Source organism: Podarcis filfolensis (assembly GCF_964270895.1).
Source record: "Podarcis filfolensis genome assembly, chromosome: 11".
Lineage (NCBI taxonomy): Eukaryota > Metazoa > Chordata > Lepidosauria > Squamata > Lacertidae > Podarcis > Podarcis filfolensis.
This window is the reverse complement of record NC_139613.1, coordinates 60,619,517-60,645,422: the sequence shown is the minus strand read 5'-3', so window position 1 is coordinate 60,645,422 and position 25,906 is coordinate 60,619,517. Positions and strand designations below refer to the sequence as shown.

Genomic DNA, 25,906 nt, shown 5'->3' with positions numbered 1-25,906 from the left:
TTATGAGTTTATTTGGATAAATAAGGTTGTGCTGCATTTGAAAACTGCAGCTACTGTATTAATTTGTTAATGTACAACATTGCTACTTCATGGGAACATAGGAAGCTGCCTTATACTATTGGTGCATCTTGCACAGTATTGTCTACTCTGACTGGCAGTAGATCTCAAGAATTCCATACAGGTGTGTAACCCATCCTTATCTGGAGATGCCCAGACTGAACCTGTGGTCTTCTGCATAGACATCAGATGCTACAGCTCTTCCCCCATTACTTGTACCTCTTCAGCAATTGTAACTGATGTTTGTACGACTTGTATAGGTCAGAACCAACAGGGGCCGGGCTCTCTGTTGTTAAGGCAGAGTGCTCTATGAGCAAACAAGAATTTCCTGCTGTGCTCAGAATGCAGTGTGCCATTTCAGACTTTTTCCAGGAGAAAGATAAATTCTCCAACCATTTATCAGGAGTGGGCCATTAGCAGTAGCACAGCTCAAATTATTTTAAATGGGACAAAGCTGTCTGCAGGTGGATGCACTTCTGGTCATGGCTAATGTCTTTATGATTTGAATGCTAGAATTGGTCTTTAAATGACTATGCAGAGATGGGAACAATCAGCAGATGCATTAAGCATCTGGGAATTAAAGAGCCGCTAAATGGACTTCAGGACACAGAAAACAAAGAGTTTTTACTTTTCCTCCACAGTGAGAATAGAGGTTGACAATGATGAAGGCAGTGCTGCTGAAAGCGAAGAAGGTAAGAATGCCCAGAATAGAGTGTGAGTGAATGTGTGTGTGTGAGAGAGAGTAAAAAGAGGTTCTATAGATCTCTGCCTTCAACAAACTGGGCAGGACCCCCAGGCCAGTTCCTCATACACAATGGTTCACACTGCAAAAGAACCAAGATGTCATCACCTACAAAGGGCGGTAGAAATTCAAGAATAATGTCCTCTTGTTGATATGGTACTTAACAAACATGACAGCAGCCATGGCACGATTATTCCAATTAACAGTATTAAAATGGCAACCATGTGTTAAATGGAAGTTTTCCCATTTTCAGGGCATACACTCTGTTCCTTAACATTCTGCTTATATTTGTGGAATATGAGTTTTATTTGTGATCTTAGGATCATTCCATATATTTCCCTATTTTTCCTCAGTGCAGAAAATGCAACTAGGAAGTCAGTTTTTAACAGAAAAGCCAACATATATGCATTGATCTTCCACAGCAAATTTTGGCCTGGCTGCTTTATGCTCTTGAAAACCTCCCATAAGGTGGTGGACCTGGCTGATACATACAGTTCCACCTATATGGCCCTTTCTGATAGTTCCAGTCACCTGTAGCAGGGTGGGAGCAGGGAATGGGAAGGACTGGATGCAACCCAAGGGCTCCCTTTAGACCTCATAGGTGATATGCACGGCTAGCTTTTAGTCAAGTGTGTGCTTAGCATTCCTTGGAGTGGGGCCAAAATTATCCCAATGCTCTGCCCTGGATTTCCAACACAGCTCCAATGCATTGGCACAGCAGGGGTTTGCATTCTTTGTCAGAGCTGAACACTGTCCTGGAATTGTGTACACCATCTAGGAAAAACTTTGTTCTATGTCATTCCAATGCTATTTATAAATGGCTGCAACTGCACTGGTTTCTTAATGTCCCATTAAGGTACTATACTCTGAAATGGGGTAGGCAAGTGAGGCACTGCAGACTTTAACTGACCACCAAGGTTGTCACAAAATTTTCTCACTTCTCCATTTTTGTTTTGCTACTTTTGTATCTGATCCTTCTGAAGAGCCCAGAGAGGTGCATTGCCTCATAACAGTCCCGGGAAATGCCTGGCCAGGCTGGACTTCTGTCCTTTTCACAATTGTGTGGAATTAGTAGCGGTTCAGACACGTCACACCTGTTGACATTCATCCTTCTGCATCGCTATTAAAGGTGCAGGAGGAGCCCTGGTCACGTCTGCATCTGTCCACCCTACCTGTGAGGTATGTGAGGCTGCATGGCTAATGCAAGGCTACCGAATATGGTCCATAATGACTGAGAACTGAGGCTGTGGTTTCTCACTGCACCGTGACTGGCCCAGGGATCATTCACTGCTTTTACTTGGCTTGAAACAATGACATCAGAAAACAATGTTTTGTGTGTGTGTAGGTTTATGTGTGTGTGTGGGGGGGGGGGGAAAGGTGGCTGATATCCAGAGGGAATGTATTTTTATTCTCTGTTCTTGACAATAAAGAGCAAGAATCTGTTCAGAGAAAGGGAGCATCAAGTAAAAAAACCAGAGAGAAATATGAAGAGGATGAAGAGGGCGAGGATGAGGATGAAGAGACTGCCGCAGATCGTAGGCGAAAATACAAAAGGCGGAGGATGAAAGATGGTGGATTAGACATCAGCGAATCGGATGGAGAAGGCTGTAAAAGCAGGAAGAACAGAGCCAACCAGATGACCAAGGATGGTGATGAAGAAGATGGGGATAAAAAACGAAAGGACAAGAAAAAAGGGAAAAAGAAAAAAAAGAAAGACAAAAAGAAAAAAGGATCAGGGTAATGCCTTATTGTGATGATCTCTTGAATGTAAAGTCAATGATGGTTGTGTTAGGCATACTGCAGCAATCTGCAGTACTCCTAGAACGGTAGAGAGGGGAGGGCTATTAAGGGTCATCTGTATCCCTGACAGACAGTCACCCAACCTGTATGTTTAAAAGCCTCCACTGAAGGAGAGAACATCACCTTCTGAGATACTCCCTAAGCTCATGGAGCCAGATCTATACATACTCAGTTCTCATAAAAATTGAGTATTTCCAAAAGAGCTCTGCAGTTTAATTTTGGCCAGAGGACGTGACACTTTTGAGTGACTGTGTGTTGTGCTCAACAGAGTGCAGTCCACTATACTGAAGGACTGTCAGGGGGCGGCATTCTCTGTTTGAAAGCATCTTCTATTTGGGCACACACATGTCACTTGGGTGCCTTCCACACTGTGCTGAGATACAGTGCAGCTTAAATTTGCATCTATGCATATAAATCACCACATGCACATTTTCTGAAAATGGATGTCCTATTTGGCAACGCATAACTGGCCACTCCTGTCCAAAGCTGTGTGCGTAATGTATGTAAGATTCTGAGACCTCAATACCCAAAGGAGAAAGAGCCAAATTAGGCATGTTGTTTGTCATGTAGTTTGTTGCTATGTGCCTATAATTAGTTTTCTAACTAAATAGCCATTGCAAGGGATTGGAGCTAGAATGGGAATGCAGCATAGGGTGTGTATTCTCCAGGATTTCATAGGGTCTCTCCCAATCCAACCTGGAGATGCTGGGGAGCGAACCTGGGACCTTCTGCATGCAAAACTCTACCGCTGTGCTACAGCCCTCCACCTACTCAGAGCTGCTTTGGAAAGTTTTGAGCTTCGCATCTCTTCCTAGTTCCCTGCGTCCTCCACAGTCCTTCCCCAAACCCATGTATTAGTATTAAAATTAATCAAGGCATGAAGACAGTGCAGAAGCAAATGGGTCTATTTACTTCAAATATCTGGCAGCAACTACGTATTTTCAGTTTTTGATTACTGCTGTTGGTGCTCCCACCAAAAATATCCCACATACATTCAGGAATCAATGAAGCAATCTTGATAATCAGAAAGTCATCACCACATTTAGTTTGTTCCTGAAATACAGTCGAAATAATGAGACAAAAAGCTCATATGTAGTGGGAATGTGCCAGCTATGAGATATTATTATTAATAATTTATTATTATTATTATTATTATTATTATTATTATTATTATTATTATTATTATTATTATTCCACCCATCTGACTGGGTTGCCCCAGCCACTCTGGGCGTCTCCCCACATGTGTCATGATTTGGGAATTCAAAATATATTTTGGTTAAATAAATATAATTTAGTTTTGCTTTGTAAGTAAAATATGTGTAAAATCGCATAGAAATAATGAAAAATGACTGTCAAGTACTTGCAATTATATAATATATTAATATTATTAATATTTATTATTATATTGCATTACCTGATCTTTTCAGAAGGTAAAATTAAAATTCTGAAAGCATGTTATGTCTTTCTTCATCAAACGTTGACCTTACCAAGCTAAATGTTGTCCAGTCAAAAAAATAATAGCAGATTTGAGTTCCTCACACCCAAAAACATATTTTAAAGACCCCACACTGTCAAAAATTAAGTTTCACCCCCCCTAAAATGACATGCCTTACTGCTGAAGGTCTAAGCTTTAGTGATATGTTCAAAATGGCACCTCAGAATTATTATCCCTATTTATGGCCAGAGGAATTGATAGGACAATTTATGCTGAGCTTGCCCAGTCGGAAAATACATTTCCCAACGCTTTCTCAGAGAGGAACCTCACCTCTGGTAGTGCCTTCCTTTCCCCTTTCCTAAGGCCTTTGTCCATGGAAGAGGAGGAGGAACTATGCTGGCAACTTGGCCACTATTTTGTATCCTCCAAATGGGCTGCACTGGCATCGTTCTGAGATATTGTACATGGGAAAGGGAGGCGGAAGCACAATGTTTGGAGCGTTCGGAGGGTGGGAATGGTGGCTGCTAATATGTTTTCTGTTTCTTCAAAACAAAAATAAGAATACTGCAAAAAGAAGAAGAGCATTTTCTCAGGAGAGCGGAGGGCGTGTGTGCCGTGTCCCATTGGAGCAGGGGTGCTGGCGCTTGCTCCTCTTCTGGTTGGAAATGCTTCTGTGGGGGAGGGGGAGGGGCTGTTGTGGAGGTCAGTTATAGGGGGAGTGAGAAATGCCCCTTTTTTCATCTGAGGAATGTTGGAGGCTATGTTTAAAGTCCAAGTTCAGTTTCATTATCCAGTTTCATATTGCTTGATGTTTGCTCATGCTGTGCAAATTGGAGGGGAGTCTGCATGCCAGGGTGTGGGGGCATGGGAACACATTATGTAGCAAGTTTAATAATACATACTTTCCAGGGGTGGGTGGAGCAGCTGCCCCTAAGCATACCAGTGAAGCTGTCCCTCTTTTCACCCCTCTCTCTCTTTTAAAGCTCTGATTCAAGTTCTGAAGAGGAGCTTACAGAGGAGGAAATAGCCAAGCTGAAGGAAGCGGTAGAAGAGAAAAAGAAGCTAATTGCCACATTAAGAAACAAGCCCTGGAATATGAAAAAGAAACTGGAAGTCTTGAAGTATGATATTGTATATGGTCACTTGTAGGGCATGTTTGCACGTGTTTTAGTCGTGACTGCTTGATTACTCAGTATTTGATCACTCACAGGTGAATGTGTGAACTGGTGTCACAGAGAAGCCTTGGGCTGGATCCAGACTAAATCAGCCATGACTTACTTAAGCCCCTCTGATTGCAGTGTGACCTAGATATGACTTACACTGGAACAAGCCCATTGGGTTGGAGGTAATATAAAATTCTATCAGGGATATTTGTTATCATGCATGCAATCAGGCCACCCTTTTTTGCAGCATGTTTGATGGAGAAGACTATGGACTATGAAAGCTCAATAAACAGGTGAATCTTTAAGGTATCACAAGTTTGTTGGCTTTTTCCCATTAAAAATGAAGTCAGTTCACACATGCAGCTGTCAGATGTGATCTAGGGATGTAACTCCATGCATGAGCCACTATAATTCATTGAATAAATATCTTTAGTTCCCAGAGCTATGATAAGAAAGACACAATAGGTCCTGAAATAGGAACAAAGGTGGGATTTCTGATCATCTGTAATGTAGTCCAGGGGTAATTAATGTAGAAGCAAGGCCACAGCTTTATTTCAGTTGGGGGTGGGCAACCTTTTTCCATGGACAACCACATTTCCTCAAGGTTAATCTGTCAGGGGTTCCATTCAACTGGTGGTTGGTTCCAGAAATTCTGGATCTGGAATGAAGACCACCCTCTTCAGTGTTCACCAGAGCTACAGCAGGCTAGAAGTCCCAATTTAATGAATTCTATTCAGAATTATGCCCCACTTGGTATGATGGGATCACCCTCAAATAACTATACAGACATTTATTTATCAGTGCAACCAGTTCAATGCAGTCACTGTTCTGGAAAACAATGAAAAGTAACTCATTCCTGACATTAATGTGCTATATAAAGCGAATCAAGAGAGGCAAGAAAGGAGAAGGAACATGAAGGAACATGAGGTGGAAAACCAACCGAATTCTTGAGGATGGTATTTAATGAGACCACATGTGGGGTCACATGTGGACCTGTGGTTTAATTAAGAAATTATTTCTATCCAGCCCGGATTATACTCCAGTCACAAGTGATGGAATTCCCCTTCCTTTGCAGCACCACAATCTGCTCTAAAGGGTTCCCTGAGCTTCTGGAGCAGATTTTCTGTGTGAACAGGGAACTGCAACAGGAAGAGGTGGAAATGTTAATCAGAGGTTGTTGCACCACAACTGGATATATCACCTTGAAATTCTGGCCTTGTTTTTTAAAATAAAATTAATTTTTTTAAAGAGTTGCCCTGGAGCAACACTGCATTTCTCTTTAATGAAATTTGAGCTGGTGCCTGAAACTATCTTGACCTGTTATTGAAAAGTTGAGCAATCCACTTGAATCCTCCTCTTCAGAAGCAACCTCTTAAGTTTGGTAATTCATTCCCGACTTTTGCAACCTTGAAACAGCCCAAGTACAGTATACCTCGCACTTTGAGAGCTGCAACCCCACACCTTCCATGAATTATTAAGCTAGGCCATTTAAGGACAATAATACCTGTGCTCATGAAATATTCATGCCCCTTGTGTTGGTAATTAGATTAATGTTTCTTTGAATTTAATAAAGCTTTCAATGGGTTAGCTAAGAGAGTACATTTTGGTCTGTCTTGCATTATCGATAATTTACATATAGCACACAATCCACTTACCTTGTGTTTTTGACACTTTTGCATCTTTGAGTAAAGATGTACAAGATTTGTTTCTGATGTTCAAACATGCTTTATAAGAACACACAGGGAGTGCATGGTGATGTTTGAAAGTGAGGTCCTTTGCTTCCTCCAGCAGGTGGCTGGGCAGTTACCAGATATCTTTCATAAAGTAAAATGCTTTCACTGGTCTTTTGGTGATGTATTTTCAAAACATAAGCCAAACAGATTTCACTCTCTTGTCATATCTGGCAAATTAAGGATCTCATGTTTAAAGTCATAATCAATTTATATGTGTTTTCTGTACACATTTATGCTCAAAGCAGTTGACAGGAGAAAAAACAGTAAAAATGCAGTAGTACAATAACCATAATACATAATAAAAATTACAATATCTGTACAACATAACACTAACAATTCAACAATGAACAATTTTAAATAATTTAGAAAATTTAGTGAGCATAAAGCTTACAAACAGGCCAGTTAACAAGATCCCAAAGCTGATGATATTTTTGTACTTTGCTCCAACTTTTATACCCAGAGTGAAAAGGCCAGAAAACCCTTCAGAATGCTTCTGTTACATTCAGGGGGTTATCAGTTAGTTTCAGTGTCTTGACCTGCTGACTGTTCAGCAGGCCCTTGATCAGGGGTGGCAGATCTTTTCTGCCCAGTGGGCCAGATTCTTATCTCCCTACCTACGGCAATGTTGTGCTTTGAAGCCCCAGCTGTTGGGACTTCAAAGTGCATCATGGGAGTGTGTGCAGCTAAACCTAGCAGGATTTAACCCTGGCTCATCAGGTGATGTCACCACCATTGGAGTGATCTCATCTGATTGGCAGGTGGATATGGCTTTTAAAAAAGCTTTGCAGGCCAAATTCAACCCCTAGGCAAGCCAATGTTGGCCCACAGGCTAGAGATTCCCTACCCCTGTTGTAGATGGCTGATATTTGATGCAGCAATCTTTAAGTACTTGAGAAAAGTGAGCTTGAAAGTGTGGTGTAGCATGTTGGACTTGGCTGAGGAAACCTGGGTTCATATCCTTGATCAGCCATGAAGTTCACTGGGTGGATGACTTTGAGGCAGCGAAGCCCAGCCTGCTGAACATATAGAGCGTGTGCTAGTCCTCCCATCAAATTACACGACAGCACATCTGCAAATAAAGTTGTTGCTCTTTCTGTGAAAGAAGTGCCAGGGCTGCGCTCCTTATGTTTCTGACTGACTATATCTAAGGTAGGAAAGTTGAGTTGAACAAAGGATGACGCCTCTGCAGCAGTGGATGGCTGCAGCAGCACAGAAGGCTTTGTTTTAATTAGCTCATTGAACATAATAGTATTTTGTGTTCTTTGAATCATTACCCTCTGACTATCTTCTGAGATAGTCTATTCAAGCAGCAGAGTTGCTTTTCATATGTTTTGTTTTTAAGAAAGATCCACTGGGAATACGTACTTCCTAAAACCACAGCCTTATTGAGATGTGTGCTGAAGTGCCTGTAAAATAAGCTATTTGGATTTATCATGTAAATAGTCCATGAGTGGTACAGATGTCAGTTGCTGGAGAATACAGGTACTTGACAGGGACCAGTAAAATGACTGTTGTATTTTTGTATTGTTTTATTTATTTATTGTGTGTGTGGGTAGAATACAAGTGCTGGCATCCTTTTTTGTTTTGCTTCCTACTCTTCCTGGGATGGCATCTTCACATTAGGGTTATTCAAAAAATCCTCTTTTGCTACAGAAACAGCGCTAAATCTGCTGGCCATGGCCCACAGCACATCATCACAATCCCACTATAAATGACCATATAAACAAATATAGAATTGTTTTGCTTGTGGATGAAGCTTACAGTTCTCTAGGGGACCGTGTGGTCCTCCAGATGTTGCTGAACAATTCCTCCCCTCATCGCTGCCCATTGGCCATGCTGGCTGCAGCTGGTGGGAGTTGGAATGCAGCAACATCTGGAGGCCCATAAGTCCCCCATTGTTGCTACAGAGAATCATAATGAATTTAGAATAATCCAAGATAGCGCACAAGAAAGGCAGGGAATGAAATGAAACATTTTATTGTGAAATGGCATGTCTGTGTTTAGTTTCTTGTTCCATGACATCCAATAGTAATTTTCTTGATGCCTTGATATTCTATGTGTCCTTATCTGGCTCTACATCATTGGCTGTTGCGGGCAGTGGGTGGGGAAATATGGCGTGTCATAATGCCAGGACATGGGCAAACTGTGCTTGAGGGGACAAGGAAATAAGGAACGTGGTTCCCATGTTTAGTCGAAGAGAAAGTGTTTGGCATAACATGTCATTGGGATGCTCAGTAATGTCAAGTGTGTCTCAATGTTTCAGCAGAAGAGACAGAGGAAAGATGCTTTCAGATAAATCCACAAACACTTCTTTCTTTTTATTTTTCAGAGATGCTCAGCAGTTTGTGGAAAAATTTGAAGGAGCCCTTGGCAAAGGCAAAGGGAAGAAATTTTATGCATATAAAGTGATGATGATGAAAGTAAGGACCATCTCTCATTATGGCTTTGAATTGGCTCACTCAGCCTTTTTCAAATATCTCTTCCAGAATTAATGGTTTCACTCTCCTTTTGGATTGCACTTACTTTTAGCTATAAAAAGCAAGAAGAATTTTCTGGGTATTTTAGTTCTGTAAATGCTACAAAACTGCTAATGTTCTCTATTAATCCTTCAAACACATTTGTGCCTTCAAATCATAGTAATCAAAAAGATTCTGAGCAGTCAGGTATGGATCACAGTCAGTGGAGCATAGGTGAACATTCACAAAAAATAAATGAAAGTATCAAAATCAGATGATGCTGCAAGTAATCCAAAGAAATACAGATAGGCTGAAATCATATTAAAACCAATGCTTCAGTGTGACTTGGTGCTGCAGACCCAAGTAAACCTACAAGAAAGGCACAGATTAGAAATATTATATGTAAGTTAGTTAATAAATGATTAAAAAATCTCAGTGAACCTCTGGCATTAAGATTTGGAGATCATTTTGGCACTTGGATGGAGCTGAAGTGCAGCTGAAATGATGGAGAGAAATAAATGTGGAAGTGAGATATGGAAGGATGCTGAAGAACCCTCTGTTTCATATCTCCTCCATTTAATATAATGTAGATTTTCAGATTTCCCTTGGTGCTATTGCTTATTGTACTTGATTGCTTTTTACATGACTGTGTCTCAAAGTGACTTACAATGTAAGAATAGAAATAGCCAGAAACATTTAAACCAACCAAAGCAGGAAGACAAAATGCTCATTGACAAATATTTATAAACATACAAACCCCACCCCTCTCCTCAAAAGGATGAGCACAAAAAGAAGCCAAAGGAATACTTGATTACCCTCCAAGTTAAGGTAAAAGCCCTGTTCTCGTGCCACCGCCCTCTGTACCGGCCTTGGAAGGGTTAAGTGGAGAAGGGTTCCATACGGCAAATGCAGGGTCCATGCTTGTTCACACCGAGAGAAGCAGTCCTTGGGTAGGAAGATGGGGACACTAACATATCAGCTTGCTGCAGAAAGATGTGGAAGACAGAAAAGTGCAGGACAGGAAACACATTTGCATTTCCTGTACCTTCAACAGAAACACTGCTGCCAAGGCCACGCTAACAACCTAGAGTGCACACAGATTTTGGAAGCACAGAGGTTTAAGATCGTCAGACAGATTTTTAGTTGAAAGTGTTCATTCTTTTCTCATTGTCCTAATGTCCTATTTTACTTTTGTAATATTTATTTCAGAAATGGATGAAATTTCAACGTGATTTTGAGAATTTTCGGACTGCCTGCATACCCTGGGAAATGAAAATAAAAGAAATTGAAAGTAAGTGAGAGAGAAGAAGAATTAAGTAATTTTCATCTTCCTGGGAGACAGGCCTGGAGTTCCCCTCCGCTGTTGCATTCCATTGCTCCTTTCATTCCGTAGCTTTTAAACAGCAACAAATACATTGCATATCAAGGATTGCTGGAATTTGTAACATATATTTGCATACAAACCACGCATATACGAATGTAAGCAATAATTTACTATGGTTTTACCAGATCACATCAATAGTAATACATGGTTAGGTTTTAGGAGGGGAAAGCGGCAGCCACCGATTTGTGGTGTGTTAAGCAAGCATAAATATACTGATCTATATCTTATTTGAAAGGACAAAAAAGGTGAAGAATGATTCATTTGCCCTTTTATCTTGCTTCATGTCTTGTAGGTCATTTTGGCTCTTCTGTTGCCTCCTACTTCATATTTTTGCGATGGATGTATGGAATAAATATAATCCTATTTGGACTGACTTTTGGTCTTGTCATGGTGCCTGAGGTGGGGATAACTACATTAATATGCCCAGCCTGTTTTGCTGTTTCTCTTTAGGCTTAAATGTCACACAGGAAAATGGGTTACAGTTAAGACCAGAGCAAACAATGGGGGACTGGGCATTTTGGATAAAATTCCACTGTCAGGAAGATCAGAGCTAGACTGACATTTACAATCAGTAGGATTCAAATGATGTTAGAGATCTTTTGTTGTCCTTCAAACGTTTTTTATCTTGTTAATTCGTGCAGCATATGCACTATCCATATTTACCAGAGATGGTTCCTGTTTTCTGTCTATATTTACTAGAGATGGTTCCCTGGTGAATCACTTTCTCTGTTTGGTCCCTGCCTTAGGGAGAGGAGAAGCCTTATGAAAGAGGCATCCCTCATTCACCGGCACTAACCACTAGTCCTTTACCTTTTCCTCCTTCTCCACTTGCCTGCTGTAATTTCACAAAAACAATTTAAACATTAAAATTAATATTAAAATTAGCAGTGGGAAAACAAGAAATAGCCTTGAAAGTGAGCTTCCCCAATTTTTTTTATGCTGATTTCTTTCTTTGTTTTGGTTGTGTTTACAATTACAACTCTGACTGACCTACGTGCGAAAACAGGCATTGATGGGGAAACCATATGGAACTTTACCTAGAAAAACTGTGCCCAGAGCAGAGGAAGCGACGGCAATGAACTTTGCCACTCTGTGGGATTTCAGTGTAAGTTGCACTTTGCAAAAGCCATTCCTTAGGCTTTGTGTTTTGATGGTGTGAAATGTTGTTTTCTGTCAGCAGTTCACTGGGCAAGACTACCAATTTGGGATACGTAATTTAAGTAGGTAAAATTGAAAAGATATAAATTCAAATTGTTTTTGGGAAATGGGATCAAATGTGGCACCCCAGATCCAGTGGGACTTTCTGATGTCATGAAATAAGCTCTTGCATTGAATTGTCACTGGGATTTCTGACATGTACAGTAAGTTAAAAGTGAGCAAGATGAAGAGTAGCTCAACATGCAGCTGAAAAATGGTCATTTTTCTTTATATTTATTAAGTTTACTTGCCATATATAATAGATCCCCAAAGGCCACCATGTTGAGCCATCACTGGCCAATTTCATGAGGTATAAATGTACTATAGGTGGGTTTGCTTCGCTGGCATTGCCCTGTGGGATTCATTTGGCCTTTTGTGCTTAGATGAAATAACAAACCTGCAAACTGGCAACGGCAAGATAGTTAAAGAAAGATAGATGAAGGTACTGAAGAAATGAGCTCCTAGTCATGTGTTTCACTGCCTTTTCTACCCTTTGGGATCAAGGATATTGTTTGCAGCAGAGCTACTGTTGGATTTACAGTGAGAGACTTGATAGCGCATGTTAAATTACCGTGGGAACCTCTTGCAGTAGTTTAAAGTGCTGTGGGGGAGCTGTTTCCTATGGGACACAGGCAATTGCAATTCCAGTAAATACTACAGTAAATACTTGCTGCAATCTGCCTTAACTGAAGGGTGGGAAAAACTACCCAGTCGGTTCCTTGGTGTTTGCCCTTGTTGGCAGATGAAGAGAATGCAGCCCCTTTGGTTTTGTTCACAGAACAAACCACACAATGTGAAGGATCTAGTCTTAGTCACGCTTAGGCAATACCCAGTGAGAGCAACCTGTAGACATTTTCTTCCCTGAACAAATTCAGGAGGAAAGAAACACAAGCAGAAAAAAAGGGAGGGACAAGAACAGAACAGAACATGGAGGGAAATTCTCTCATCTGTTCTTCATGTTTACAAATATTGAACTTAGCTGTAATGCCCAGGAAACAGCCAAAGTCTTGACAGCCAATTTTCTCCCATATAGTGTTTTCCTTCAGTGGAAGGAAGCATATACCTGAAAAATGTTGTGTCAAAATGAAAAATCCATATTGCAGGAGAGATCTGGGAGCAGGAGCTGGCAGGAATGTAATAATCTGTTTACAGATCTGCCATGTAAAATTCACATTCTGATGTAATCTCGGTCACATCTGTTCCTCTGTGGAGTAAAAATGTTTCATCAAAATTGGCACCTAATTGCACATTAAGCAGATATTAATGGATGACACACACCAGCAAGAACACCATATGGGCAGAGAACCACGGTTTAAGATAAATCTGTGATGGGAAGATCTATGCATACATTATTTTATTTATCTACCCCCCGCCCCGGCAATAGTGGCTCCTGCATACTGTATTTCATGCTGCTTCTTAAAATCAATGGGAGTTTAAAACACCCTTTGTGATGAGGGCAGGATGGGGGGTGGGGGAGGGATAGAGTGCAATTTGAAAAAAAGAATTCAAAAACATCACAGTGCACATGCTAGTGCAACTCACTGTGCACACACAAGCTCAGGTGTGCATATGAGGAGAATTATAGCCATTGCTTCTGAAATATTTGCATTTATTTAACACAATTTACCTCTAAGTGGACCTTTTAAAATATTTACCAGATAAACCTGTAGTCCCCATGAAACTGGGCAACCACTCTCCGAGAAACCAGTACCAGCAGCTTCTGGTTGGCTTCATGGGACAAAGCAGTGTGATGGGACTTTGCCCTGGGAACTGCTTCCCCTTCAATCCATTAGGTCTCAGGGGAGTCAGAGCTTTGTTGGGAGCTTTCCAGAAGACCCGTATCCAAGTTTGTTTAAATATTGTTTAAAACATATACCAGTTTTCACCATGTAGCTGTCGAAGTGGCTTACAACAATAAAATATATGGCATGCAACAGTTAAAACATAAAATTCACTTCCAGAATTTAAACCTCAAGAATTTCAAATTGAAAGGATGTAAAACATCTAAGACATTCAGAGTGCAAAGTGCTTCTGAAATAAACTGTTTTGACAGGCGTCTGAAACAGTAGGGGCAGTGCCTGTCTCACTCGTGTACTAAATTCCATGGAGATGAAGATGGAGGGATGGAGAGAGGCAGTTGCCTGCCCCCTGCTTGTGTCTTTGAGTCTTGTGTCGATCTACCCTGCACCTCCCAGTAGCCCCCCTCGCGGGTTCTTCTTAAACATGTGGACCTGCAATTGAAATTAACCCCCCACCCCACCAACAACTGAATGTGAAAACAATTATGGAAATTACATTTGAGATAAATTACATTTATTTTTACTAAAGACTTAAAAAAACAAAAAACCTACCAAAATAAGTTTCAAAATAAGAAAAACTAGAACTTAAATACTATAATTTAATTGAACTGTGATTTGATGTATTACTACTTCCTTTGGGTTTTAATATGACTTTATACTCTTCTGTTTTAATGCTAACTTTCTATTGTTGATATTTGATTTTCATATGTTGATATTTGATGCTGTGAACATTGCTTTGACATTATTCCAAAATGAAAGGTGCTCCTACTTTGAAATCTTGGCAAATTAAAGGCAGAGAATTTTTAAAAGGAAAAGCAATAATTCAGAACAAAGATAATCTCTTCCTTACACTGCCTACAAAATAAATACTATAATAAAAGTGAACATTCTGAGTGTCCGCCTTTAAATCCCTGTCCTCTTGCCTTATGATTTCTTATCCAAGTGTATTAGATGTCAGAAGAGCCACTTCTCTGACAGGAAGTGAAAGCACAGACCCAGAGGGAGAACCGAGAAACAGGGAGGAATTCAGAGGGGAGGGAGAAGAAGCAGAGACCAGCGGAACTTGATGGGAGGCCCAGAGTGAAGGAATGCAGTGTGGAAGCTGCAATAAGGACACAACGGAAGGAGGAGAATTAAGGGGGGGGCGTTGAATCACCCAAAACTCGTAGATGAACTAGGCTAGCTGAAAAACGTGGGAAGGGGAGAAAGAAAGTGGGGGCTTCCTTGTTGAGGACGGAAGAGGAGGGGCCCAGTTTTGGCAACTGGGTCATCGAGGGAGGACTGAAGGAATTTAGCTCTGCCAGAGCATTTGTAATTGACCAAAAAATCTGGAATAATTAACTGCTGGAGTCGGGGGGGGGGGGGGACGGGGACACCAACCTGACATGAGATAGCCTGCTGAGAAGGCCTTTTGTGTCAGAAGTGATGATGCACCAGGGAAAAGAAAGGAAAGACAGGTGGAGGGGTAAAAGATCCACTGTTTTAGTCTCAGTAGCCCAGGGCCATATTAAATATGTCTTCGTCTATAATGTGCAGTTGTGCTTGTTGGCTTGCTTAGAAAATGTGCTTCATGGGTCATTCCAAGTCATTTCAATGAGGTCATGTCACCCTACGTCTCGGATGTTGATGAAATTTGGTGTACATCCATCCCTTATGGTTGAAATAAACCCCCTTAATTCCCCCCCTCTATTTTTTCCTGAAATACTCATCATTTTATTGAGCTCTGTGTAAAATTTCAAAGAGATCTGATTATTGGTTATGGAGAGAAAAAATAAAATGTACACAAGGGTATCTTATGCTGAGGGTCTCAAGAGCGACAGACAATGCAAATTTAACAAAACTTCAAAGTGCTATAAAAGTAAAACCATTTGTGATAGAGGAAAATTTTTTTAAAGATTTATTTCAACTATAAGGGAAGGGTGTACACCAAATTTCATCAAAATCTGATATGGTGGGTGACATTTGATGTGGAATGACCCTCACATCAAGTGCCAGAGCTAATAATTGAGAGTAATCACAGGTGGGTGGGTTGTGTTAGACTGCTTTTTTATGTATATCAGTGTTTCTAGCTTTTATTTTGTTTTAGAGTTATATTAGTTTTATTTTTTCTGCTACATTGTACGTCTCCTTGAATCTCCATTTGTAAAACAAGTGAATAATCAGTCTAATATCAATGACAGAGAGAGAAATTCAATTTTATCAGCACTTTAATGTGAAATTATCTAATTTGTCATTCTCAAATCAATATGTGAACTGGAACACAGCTAACTTCACACATCTCCAAATATATGAATACAAGAAAGCATATATTAGGCAAAAGTGTGTCTAAAAATTGACATATTAGTGAAAATAACACAGAGAATGCATAATCTTAGAGGAAATTGTTTGCAGAATCCTTTATAATTGTCAAAATTACATACAAAGGTGTGTTTATTAGAATAAATTTGCACTAAAATGTGGACAAATGTTTATAAAAAATTTTTTATTTGCAAACCAGTAGAGATATGTGGGGAACTGAATTTAAAATGGGAAAAATGAGAAACTGGGAGAAGTGAAATTGATGGGAGATTCAACCATCCCTCGTCACAACAGGCATAAATGTAACCCTTTCTTCCCTTATTACAGTCCTGCTGAAAATCTCTTCTCTGAAGCTGCATTGGGAGTCAATAGAGATTTCCCTCCTTGGTGTCAGTGGAAATCCCTTCAGAGGAGGGATTTTCCTTAGGATCACAGCTGGGAAGGAAAAGGTGAACCCCCCCCCTCCATGTCTTCTGTGATGTCCAGAATTATCAGTACTGCTAGTTGCATTTTTTAAAACCTGTAAGTTGAATGTAAGGGGTCACATTTGGTTCCCTGCTCAGTCAGAAGAGAATAGAGGGGAAAGATTGAGACAGATAAGCAGAACTTTGTGTGCCTTTTGAGTCCAGGGTAATAATGATTTAGGACAGCGGTACAAGAGAAACAACAAAGGATACTGGGCAACCATGTCTTTCACACACCACCAATGTTCTGCAAATAATTGAACCATGCAAGAGCCCCATAATCCCCCCCCCCCAGTGGAGACAATGTCAGCTCTAAGGAAACTGAGGAAATGGATTGATAGTCATACCACAAATCTAGTCATATTTACTTGTCATGTGTTAATATTTCATTTTCACCACAGCCAAGATTGCAAATGAGGCTTAGCAGGCAGAGTCTGTGACTTGTCTCGGGCAGCCCAGCCATCACGATACATCAAATGCATGGCTTGCGATTAAATGAAACAGAAGGATGTTAGCCTATTGACATTTTAATCTACTAATGGTTTACTTTTAAGAAATAACCAGCAGCAAAACAGCAGAAGGGAAGGGAAATATATACATGAGGGCTAAGCCTCTCCGCATTACCACAGTCAATTAAAACCCTTTCCAATTGATCCGCAGGCCCTTGGCAGATTACAAGGGCACACACTGAACTCTTGGTGTCTGATTTGAATTCATTATGGCCATTTGCAAGCTTTACGGCTATCTGGCCCACCTCAAGAAGCGGTTTCCAGCAGAGACAGATGTTTGTTGTAACTAAAAGACTCAAAGAAACCCTTTTCCAGTTGTATCACTACTTCTTGTCAGCCATCACCAAACATTTGCACCCCATTACTTAATTTTGGAAAGCAATAACACTGGGGAGACACCTTTAATAAAAAAAAAATGTTTTTTAAAAATATTTTTTTGGAAAGCATCAGTAATTTCATTTAGCAAATCAGAATATTTCCTAGTGGTATATCATTTATTAGATTTAGGTATTGCTTTTCCAACACAACTCAAAGCCCTGGTTTTGATTTATAAAGCCCTGCATGGCCTTTCCCAGGCTGCATCCCCACTTAAGTTCCATCACAATATTTCAGATGACTCATGTCTCAAAGAGGGTTGATCTGTTATATCCCTTACATGAATAAAATCTAGTGACTGATTGATATAATGAACTCCCGGGCATATGTTGGTTTCTAATACAGAGGTTAATCTCCACTTAGGAAATCCTGCATCTGCTGCCTGTCACATATGAAATGTTGTGTGTATTTCTTACACAAGCACCTGGATGGATGATGAGAAAAACATTTGTGCTGTGTTCAATATGCTTTACAACCTACTCCATCTTAAGGACATAAGGATAGCCTATTGGATCAGGCCAGTGGCGTATCTAGTCCAGCCTCCTGGACAGAGGCCAACAAGATGCTTGGGGGAAACCCACAAGCAGAAGCTGCGCACCTGAGCACTCAGCCCTCCTGCATTTCCCAGCTAGTGGTATTCAGAAGCATGATGGCCTCTGACCATAGAGGCAGAGCTGAGCAAGCATGGCCAGGAGTTACTTTTTCTCCATGTTGGTTGGCCATCACTGTGTCCTGTGGGAGCAAGTTCCATTGTTTAGCTCTGTTCTGCACGAAGAAGAACTTTTTAATCTTCCAAAATTCAGCTTCATTTGGTGTCCACGAGTTCTAGTGTTATGAGAGGGAGAAAATCCTTTCTTGGCCCACTTTCTCCATGCCGGGCATAATCTTTGAGACTTCATCCATGTCACCTCTTATCTTTTCCCTAAACTGCTCATAGGGCAGTTGCTTCGTCCCCTTGATTATTCTGCATTGAGTTGGGGTCCAAGAAGCTGACACAGAAGAGGAGGGAGGAAAGATACAAGGGGAAAGGGTGGCATGTAGAGCTAGTGAGTAGATGGCAACCTCAGGAGTTGGCTAGAAGTTGTGTTTGGGGATTTGGGCAGAAGGTGGCTGCCATCTACTCACTAGCTCTACATGCCACCCTTTCCCCTTGTATCTTTCCTCCCTCCTCTTCTGTGTCAGCTTCTTGGACCCCAACTCAATGCATGAGTCAAATTAGTTCAGTTTAAAAGTATCCCTGTGCTTAAGTTGCATTTGTTGTTGCTTGAAGTTAGAGGACGATATCTAAATTGTTCTTTGTTGTTGACATTTCAGGGTCTTGCACAGTATTCTGTCCTCTTCTATGGCTATTACAATAACCAGAGAACAATCGGGTGGTTGAAGTTCCGGCTGCCTCTCTCCTACTTTTTGGTGGGAGTTGGGTCCATCGGTTACAGTTTCATGGTTGTTATCCGCACGTAAGTTTCTTCTGATGTTGATGAAATAAAGGATGGGAAATATATTTACACTCTGATCTGTATTTCTATTTAGTATTTATTGCAGTCATACCCTTCTTGTCTTCCAAGATGCTCGAGGAAGCAGACATGATTGTCCTTACCTTGTTTCCCAAAACCTTGTGAGGTACCGTAGGTTAGCTTGGGAAATTGTGACTAGTTCAAGGTTGCCCAGTAATCTGCATAGCTGAGTGGAGATTTGAGCAGAGACTCTGCAACCTAGTCCCATACACTAACCACTGCACCGCTCAGACTCTGTTCTTCTTGTCTCATCCTCAATGCTCTTGGCATTTAGCACTTACTGAAAAGCTAAATGCATAAAATCAATTCCAGATGAGGTTCCCTTTCCATCCTGCCCCCCTCTTAGTACAGATCCCACCAAATGTCTAAAAATTAAAATTAAAATTAAACCATTTCACATTGTCAGCTTAAGTCCAGTTGCTGTATGACAATCTAAAATGGAAGGTTGGGGTGTGGGGAGGGAAAGGATGTTTCTCTTGAATTTGATTGTATTGAATCCCTGGTGCAGCACCTTCAACAGCAGGATTAATGAATGTAGGGTTTGGGGTGCGGGGAGAAGGTGAGCAGGAAATCCTCAACTACTTTACTGTTATTTAACATTTTACAGCAAATGTTTATTTTACTACTCACTTTGGAACAAATTACAGTCTGACAGAGGTGTCCTAAACTAAAATAGCATCACATTTTCTGTACAGCTAAGATGTGTGAAACAAATGTGTAACAAAGGGTGTTTCTTTTTTTGTAAAGTGTTCCATCTAGCATAGTGCTAAGTAACACTCAGAAATTACAATCATTCTTCCTTATCTGGCCTTGCGGGCTGGAGATGGTGGGGAGAAGAGAACAGGAACGTATGGTTAGGAATCCAAATATGGAATAAATTGTAAATGGTTGTTCACAAGATGGCAGTGGTTTTTGTGGCCATTGCTACTAACTGTGAAACTTGAAAGCCTCATCTTTGCTGGTGCTTTCTCTTTGCGAATCCCACACAGAGCTTGGCTCCACCATTGCCTTCCAGTTTCAGGGCCAGCCCAACCTTTGGTGATGCTGAGAGACAGGGAGGGAACTTTGCTGTGCGCCATGCAGACTGCCCTGCATTCCCTAAATTAGCCTGCTGCTCTCAGGCCCTTTGATAAGATACCATTCCTTTACCGGTGTTAAGCTAAGCCCTGAATGCCTGCCTGGTGAGCTTTTGTATATGGAACAGGGCTGGGTGCCATCTTGCCCTTTGCCTCAGGAAGCAGAATACCTTGGGCTGGATGGCCCTCTCTTTTCTTTGCACCAGCCTCCTGCTGCATTCAGTGCCCCAGCCTAGGACACCTTCCCTGAATGGTTAAATATATCAGCCGTAATGAAGGTGCGGGTTTCTATGTTCACTTCAGGCATGATAAGAAGGGATATAGCAAAGGAGCCCATCCTTTGCATGCTAAGGGTCCCAGGTTCAGACCCTGGCACCCCCTGGCAGGGCGAGGGAAAGGTCAGTCAGTTAGCTGACTGGTAATTTATTAAAGGATGTCACACTCTCCCCACTTGTTTAATGCTCAAATCAAGGTGGGCACAACCCTTCCTTACACACTGACTCAGGGAGTGGGATCGCACTGGCCGGCCGCACACCCTGTCAGTCCTATATTATGTTTCTGTGAAAATGGGCTCTACATGCGTAGGGCTCCTCAGTGGGAAGAGCACTCGTGATTGGCCCAGGATTCCCCTTCATGTGAGGGAGCCCCAAATGCATGCAGCCCCATTGACATGCATAGGGTCCATCCTCACTGAGGCTGAGCAGTGCAGCAGAACCAGTTGGGCTGCCCTAAATGTGCCTCTGGCAGATTCCTCTTTGTTCCGTGGTCTGCATGGCCAGGATACAGCCCACTGTGCAAATGTGAGAATCAGACCAGCTACTCCACTCTTCTTTGTCTCTAGCCCAACTCCCACTACTCAGCAGCTTGCGGAAGCTTCCCACAAGAGAATGCTGCCTTTGGACTGAAAAATGTTGCCCACCCCCATTCTAAACCCTTGAAAAAAGCCATTTATTTTAGTCTCTTCACTCCTAGAGTATGCTTGATTAAGGTACAAAAGATTTCACTTCAGAAGTTACAATTTTGTTTTAACCCAGTTAAGAGGGAGCCATTAAAAATATTTCTTTGATACTGTATTTGTGAAAAATCTTCCTACTGAATTAGGAAGGGAATTATAGCTGAGTAGCTGCCAGCCACCCACTGGGGTTCTCCCCACCACCAAAACATCCTTGCAGCACAATCCCTGGAGGCAAAACAAAAGGAACACCCTGGGGTGAACATGCACTGTATGTGTTAAATTTCCATCTAGCCACGAGATAATCTTGATCTATATTTAGGTAACCTTAAGAGCAAATCCTCTTATATTCTTTGGCTTGTTGATGATTTCACAGAAAACAATATGATAAGTGCAAAATCCAACTGTAACTGTGAGCTTTTTGTTTGCTTGGCTCTTTTTTCTGGTAGTCCCTAGAAAGGCATAACAACTGGGGAGAGAAAAGGGAGAATGAAATTGGTATGACATTTACAGACATTATCAAAGTACAAATCAGCCATCAATATTCCCATCAGTCCATTTTTTAGCTCTTTGACCAAGTTACCTGCTGGTCTTAAGGGCCCCTCAGTCATCCTTTTTATTGTGCATTCTTGATTATTTGTGTTCATGATGCACTGTGGGCAGTCATATGCTTTCATTTCCATCCGTGGGTGGTCATACAGCTTCATTCTGAGTCAGCACATATCCTGTAACTTCCTGCTAAAATTAACTTTTCATAAATGCTCTCGGGTTTGTTTGGTTTTCTGTCCCACTTTTGTTGTGCTATTGCCCCTCTGGACAGCAGCAGTGTGCTATAGCAACTGGCAACTAATAAGGCAAACCCACAATGAATGTGCTATTAATTGTGTGAAGAACGTGTTGTAGAATACACCCACAAAAATACACCAGTCTGGAGGACCCTAACTGTGGCAATGCATAAAGTCACATTTTGGAGCACCATTTTCTCCTCCACAATTTCAGTGAATCTCAATGATGTCTGAGCAGGAACGCTGCTTGGTGTCGCAAACAAACACAGAGAAGGGCCACAGGCCATGCTGTTGGGTCCAGTGAATCCCAGAGGGACCACAGCTCAGTGGAAGAGACTCTGCTTTGCATGCAAAAAGTCCCACAGCCCTTGTGACTCCAGTGAACTGGATCAGGTAGCAGGTGATGAGAAAGACCTTTGCCAGAGGTGCTTACTCTGATGTAAAGCAGATTCCTAAGTTCCTTAATAGAGAAGTAGGTCCCACTTTATTCAGTGTGGATCACTCTCCAGAAAATAAGCATTGGATTGCAACTAATAATTGTTTAACCTGCAGATTATGCAATTAAAGCTTCTTTTTTTAATGGTGTGACGTATGTTTGTTAAATTGTAAGCTATACTTCCTCAGTTTCTTAAAGGAGCACCTGTATATTGAGATTCTGGCAATATGCAAATTTAATTAAACTTGATTGACTGAGTAAGCAATTAGTCAGAAGCAGATGACCAATAATCAACTAAAATGTTTTAATCAGTTGACAGCCCTTAGAAAATAAAGCGAGATTTACCCCACCCCACCCTCCTGAGATTTTCTGAGGACTGTTTCACACATTGGTTTGCATCCAGAGCTGAGATCCGCGGAGTTCCAGGGGCACCAGAGGAAGGAGCCGCTGCCCTCATGGAGTCCTCCTTTCCCTGCATCCCTCTGAAAGGCCACTCTGGTGGGGCTCAGCATCTTCCTGAACATGGGGGGAGGTAGCACTGGCCCTGGGAGTGGGGGGTTTCTCCCCTTGGAGTGACTTTGCTGAATCTCAGATCCATCTGTGATGGGGGAGGAGCAACTCTAGGCCCAACCCATTACATTTTTAGCATGTTAAAAAAATACTCCCCCCCCTTTCAGAATGGCAAAGAATGCCCATGACGATGGTGGTGGAGATGATAACAGTTTTAACTTCAGCTGGAAAATGTTCACAAGCTGGGATTACTTGATTGGCAATCCTGAAACAGCAGATAACAAATTTGCATCAATAACAACTAGCTTTAAGGTAATGTATAAAGTCTGATCTCAGGTATGAATGTCACTGAGGTTCATATACTCTTTGCAGACAGAAAGTACCACTTTCAATCCCTGGCATCTCCAGATAGGGCTGGAAAGGTCTCCTGCCTGAAACCGGGGAGAGCTGCTGTCAGACAGTGTAGACAATACTGGGGTAGATTGCTACATCTCTGACCCAGGGAGGGAGGTTGGCTTCCTGAAAAAAAGGAGGGAAAAGAGACTGAAAGGCCTTGGAACAGATCTATGAGGCCTGGTGAATGAGAAGATCCTTGTCAACAGCCTATAAACAAAGGTGGTTCTTGGATTCTTACTACGCAAACTGATTCTGAGGGAAGAGTCCTGGAAAAAGAAGGCCTGGCATATTCCTGCAGCTGCGGAAGCTGAGCACTGAACTGGCAAACGCAGACGCCTGAGCTGCTTGGCTTTCAGCCCACTTTGTTGTGCCACAGTATAGTTGGTTGGAAGTTTCTTTGCTTACATATCCCATTAAACACCTTGCTGCTGTTAGTCACGCGTCAGGGTCAAGCAACGTGTTACGCATAATGTGTAAAGTGAGCCACATCTCTTGTTTTTTAAAAATTAATTCTAGCCCTGTGAGACACCAATTGCTATGTGGATTGCAGCAATCTTGGAGGAGAGATTGATCCCTATCTTTCCTACTCCAGCCATGACTCCCTGTTCCTGGTTTCAGCCAGCCAGCCTCTGAAGGATAAAGGACACGGAGGAAAGCAGTGTCCCTTATGAATGGCGTGAGTGGTCAGGCTTATACTGGAAGAGACGGATCTTCAAATAGTCTGTATTCATGGACAACCTGTTGACCTCCAGATGGTTTGAACAGTTCTGCTGGCTGGGGCTGATAAGAGTTTAGTCCAGGCACCAGGTTGGCAGTGGCTAATTTAGGATGCTATTATACTTCTTGGTATCATGAATACTGATGAATGTTTTTCTTGTTTATTTGTAACAAATACAGGAAGCAATTGTGGAGGAGCAAGAGAGCCGGAAGGAAGAGAACGTCCACTTGACCCGATTCCTGAGGGTTCTCGCTAATTTCTTTGCCTTTTGCACACTAGCTGGGAGTGGCTACCTCATCTACTTTGTTGTGAGGCGATCCCAACAATTTGCTTTGGAAGGCCTTGAAAACTATGGCTGGTGGGAGAGGAATGAAGTTCGTACCAGCATGTTTTGTTTTCTAAAACAGATGTATGTAGGAAGCCTGGGTTGTCTTTACTGAGCAGGGCGATGTAGGGCAGGGGTGAGGGATCCTGCCCCCCTTGTTGAGAGCCACATTCCCTCAGGAGTCATCAGGACTCAGGGCTGCATGCTAGTGGTGGGCCGGAACAGTGGTTAGGGAGGCTTTTCTTTCTCTCTCTATCACTCAGCACCACCATTTTGCTGCTTGAGGTGGAGTACAAGATGAAAGCCGCTCCCACTTCCACATACAAAAAGTGACCATACTTGCAGTTGAATCTTGTGTCAACACTGGACAGCATATTCTCCTCCACTGTAAAGCAGCAAACCCAACTCTGTCCTCCAATATCTTGCCATCACTTTGCGTCTCACAGCATCTGCTGCTTCAGTCGCCTCACTCTGCCTAATGATCGGACTGGCTGTCACCGCCTTTTCTTCCCTTTTCTGCTATCTCTTTCCTTTCTTTCTCTCCCCCATCTCCTACCCCCTTCTCTCTCTCTTTGTACAGAAATTGCATTGTGCTTTCTCTCTCCCTCCTTCCCATAATGGATGGCAAAAGCAGTTTATGTGATTGTGAAATATTCAGATTTATGAATAAGGCAACCAAGTACAGTGGCACCTAAGAGAAACACATGAACATAAAGTATACATAAGAATTATACATAAAAATAAAAACTTGAGCTATGCAATAAATAAAAAACACATAAAAAACAGAATCTTAAATCTTGAGGGAGTTTATGATATGGCATCACATAGGGTTTGCTCTTTCCAAAAACATCCTATTCACTTAATGGGCAAATGCAAGCCCATTTGGAACCTGGCCAGTATTGGATCTACTCACTCTTTAACTGGCCTGCCATCATTACAGCAGCAGGACAACATCTGGTAGGATTAAAACTGTTGAGGCTCTTTTGTTCTTTTTACCTTGCAAATAAGAAAGAAGAAGAAACGATTTCCGACTATATCACTTTTGCTCTGAAAGCTTCCATTCAGTCGGATTTCCTTACAATGTAAGACTTACGTTCTCTTCCTCTTCGCTTCTCCGTTTCCCATTGTTACATGTTTTGCTTTATATATTAGTCTGACATCATTCCTATAGTGTAACAGGAAACACAGTCAGCTTGTCTGAATAGAGGACAAGGGAACTGCAGATTCAGCCTTAAGGAACTACATTACGTAGTTGATGTAGCTTGAAATGCCCACACAGCTGAACAAGAAGCCTGCCAAAGTCTACAAGGATACTAACAGTCCATAGCTTTCTTAAAGTGGATATGTGATAGCAAATAAAAAAGATAAAGATACATATTGCTTCTTGTATCAAAATGTTCATGAAAGCCTAGGTTGCACATCATAAAATAGCTGACACGTTTTAAAAAATATTTCCTGTTATTGTAAATCACATTCTTTTGCAATAAATCAGAAAATGAAATAAGACTTGCGGAATGAATTCTATGTTAAGACATAAAGAGCTATACCTGACTAACTCATACTCAGAATTAACTCATTGCAATCAATGGGCTTGAGCTAGTTGACTAACTGAAGTCCATTGATTTCAGTAGGCATACTCTGAGTATGACATAATCAGGTACAATCTAGTACCGTATATTGTATATAAAAAAAATAAAGCTGAAGAGACCCATAATGATCTCTTCTCTATCAGACTACACAGAATGGTTTTGCAATGATGAGATGACATTGATTTTATTGGTG

General features: G+C 41.5%; 1 protein-coding gene across 3 annotated transcripts in view; it reads left to right on the top strand.

Annotated features, from left to right (window-relative positions):
- TMC1 (transmembrane channel like 1) overlaps positions 1 to 25,906 on the top strand; it is a 69,090-nt gene that overhangs the window by 6,222 nt on the left and 36,962 nt on the right. The window contains exons 2-11 of one of the 3 annotated variants that reach the window (XM_083576695.1): positions 699 to 749; positions 2,230 to 2,536; positions 5,018 to 5,155; positions 9,260 to 9,350; positions 10,596 to 10,677; positions 11,063 to 11,169; positions 11,777 to 11,875; positions 18,727 to 18,869; positions 22,853 to 22,997; positions 23,979 to 24,173. In XM_083576695.1, the coding sequence (XP_083432821.1) occupies positions 699 to 749; positions 2,230 to 2,536; positions 5,018 to 5,155; positions 9,260 to 9,350; positions 10,596 to 10,677; positions 11,063 to 11,169; positions 11,777 to 11,875; positions 18,727 to 18,869; positions 22,853 to 22,997; positions 23,979 to 24,173 (1,358 nt within the window). Of the gene's footprint in view, positions 1 to 698; positions 750 to 1,320; positions 1,401 to 2,229; positions 2,537 to 5,017; positions 5,156 to 9,259; positions 9,351 to 10,595; positions 10,678 to 11,062; positions 11,170 to 11,776; positions 11,876 to 18,726; positions 18,870 to 22,852; positions 22,998 to 23,978; positions 24,174 to 25,906 lie in introns of those variants that run through there. The other 2 variants (XM_083576696.1, XM_083576697.1) reach the window with 2 other exon arrangements.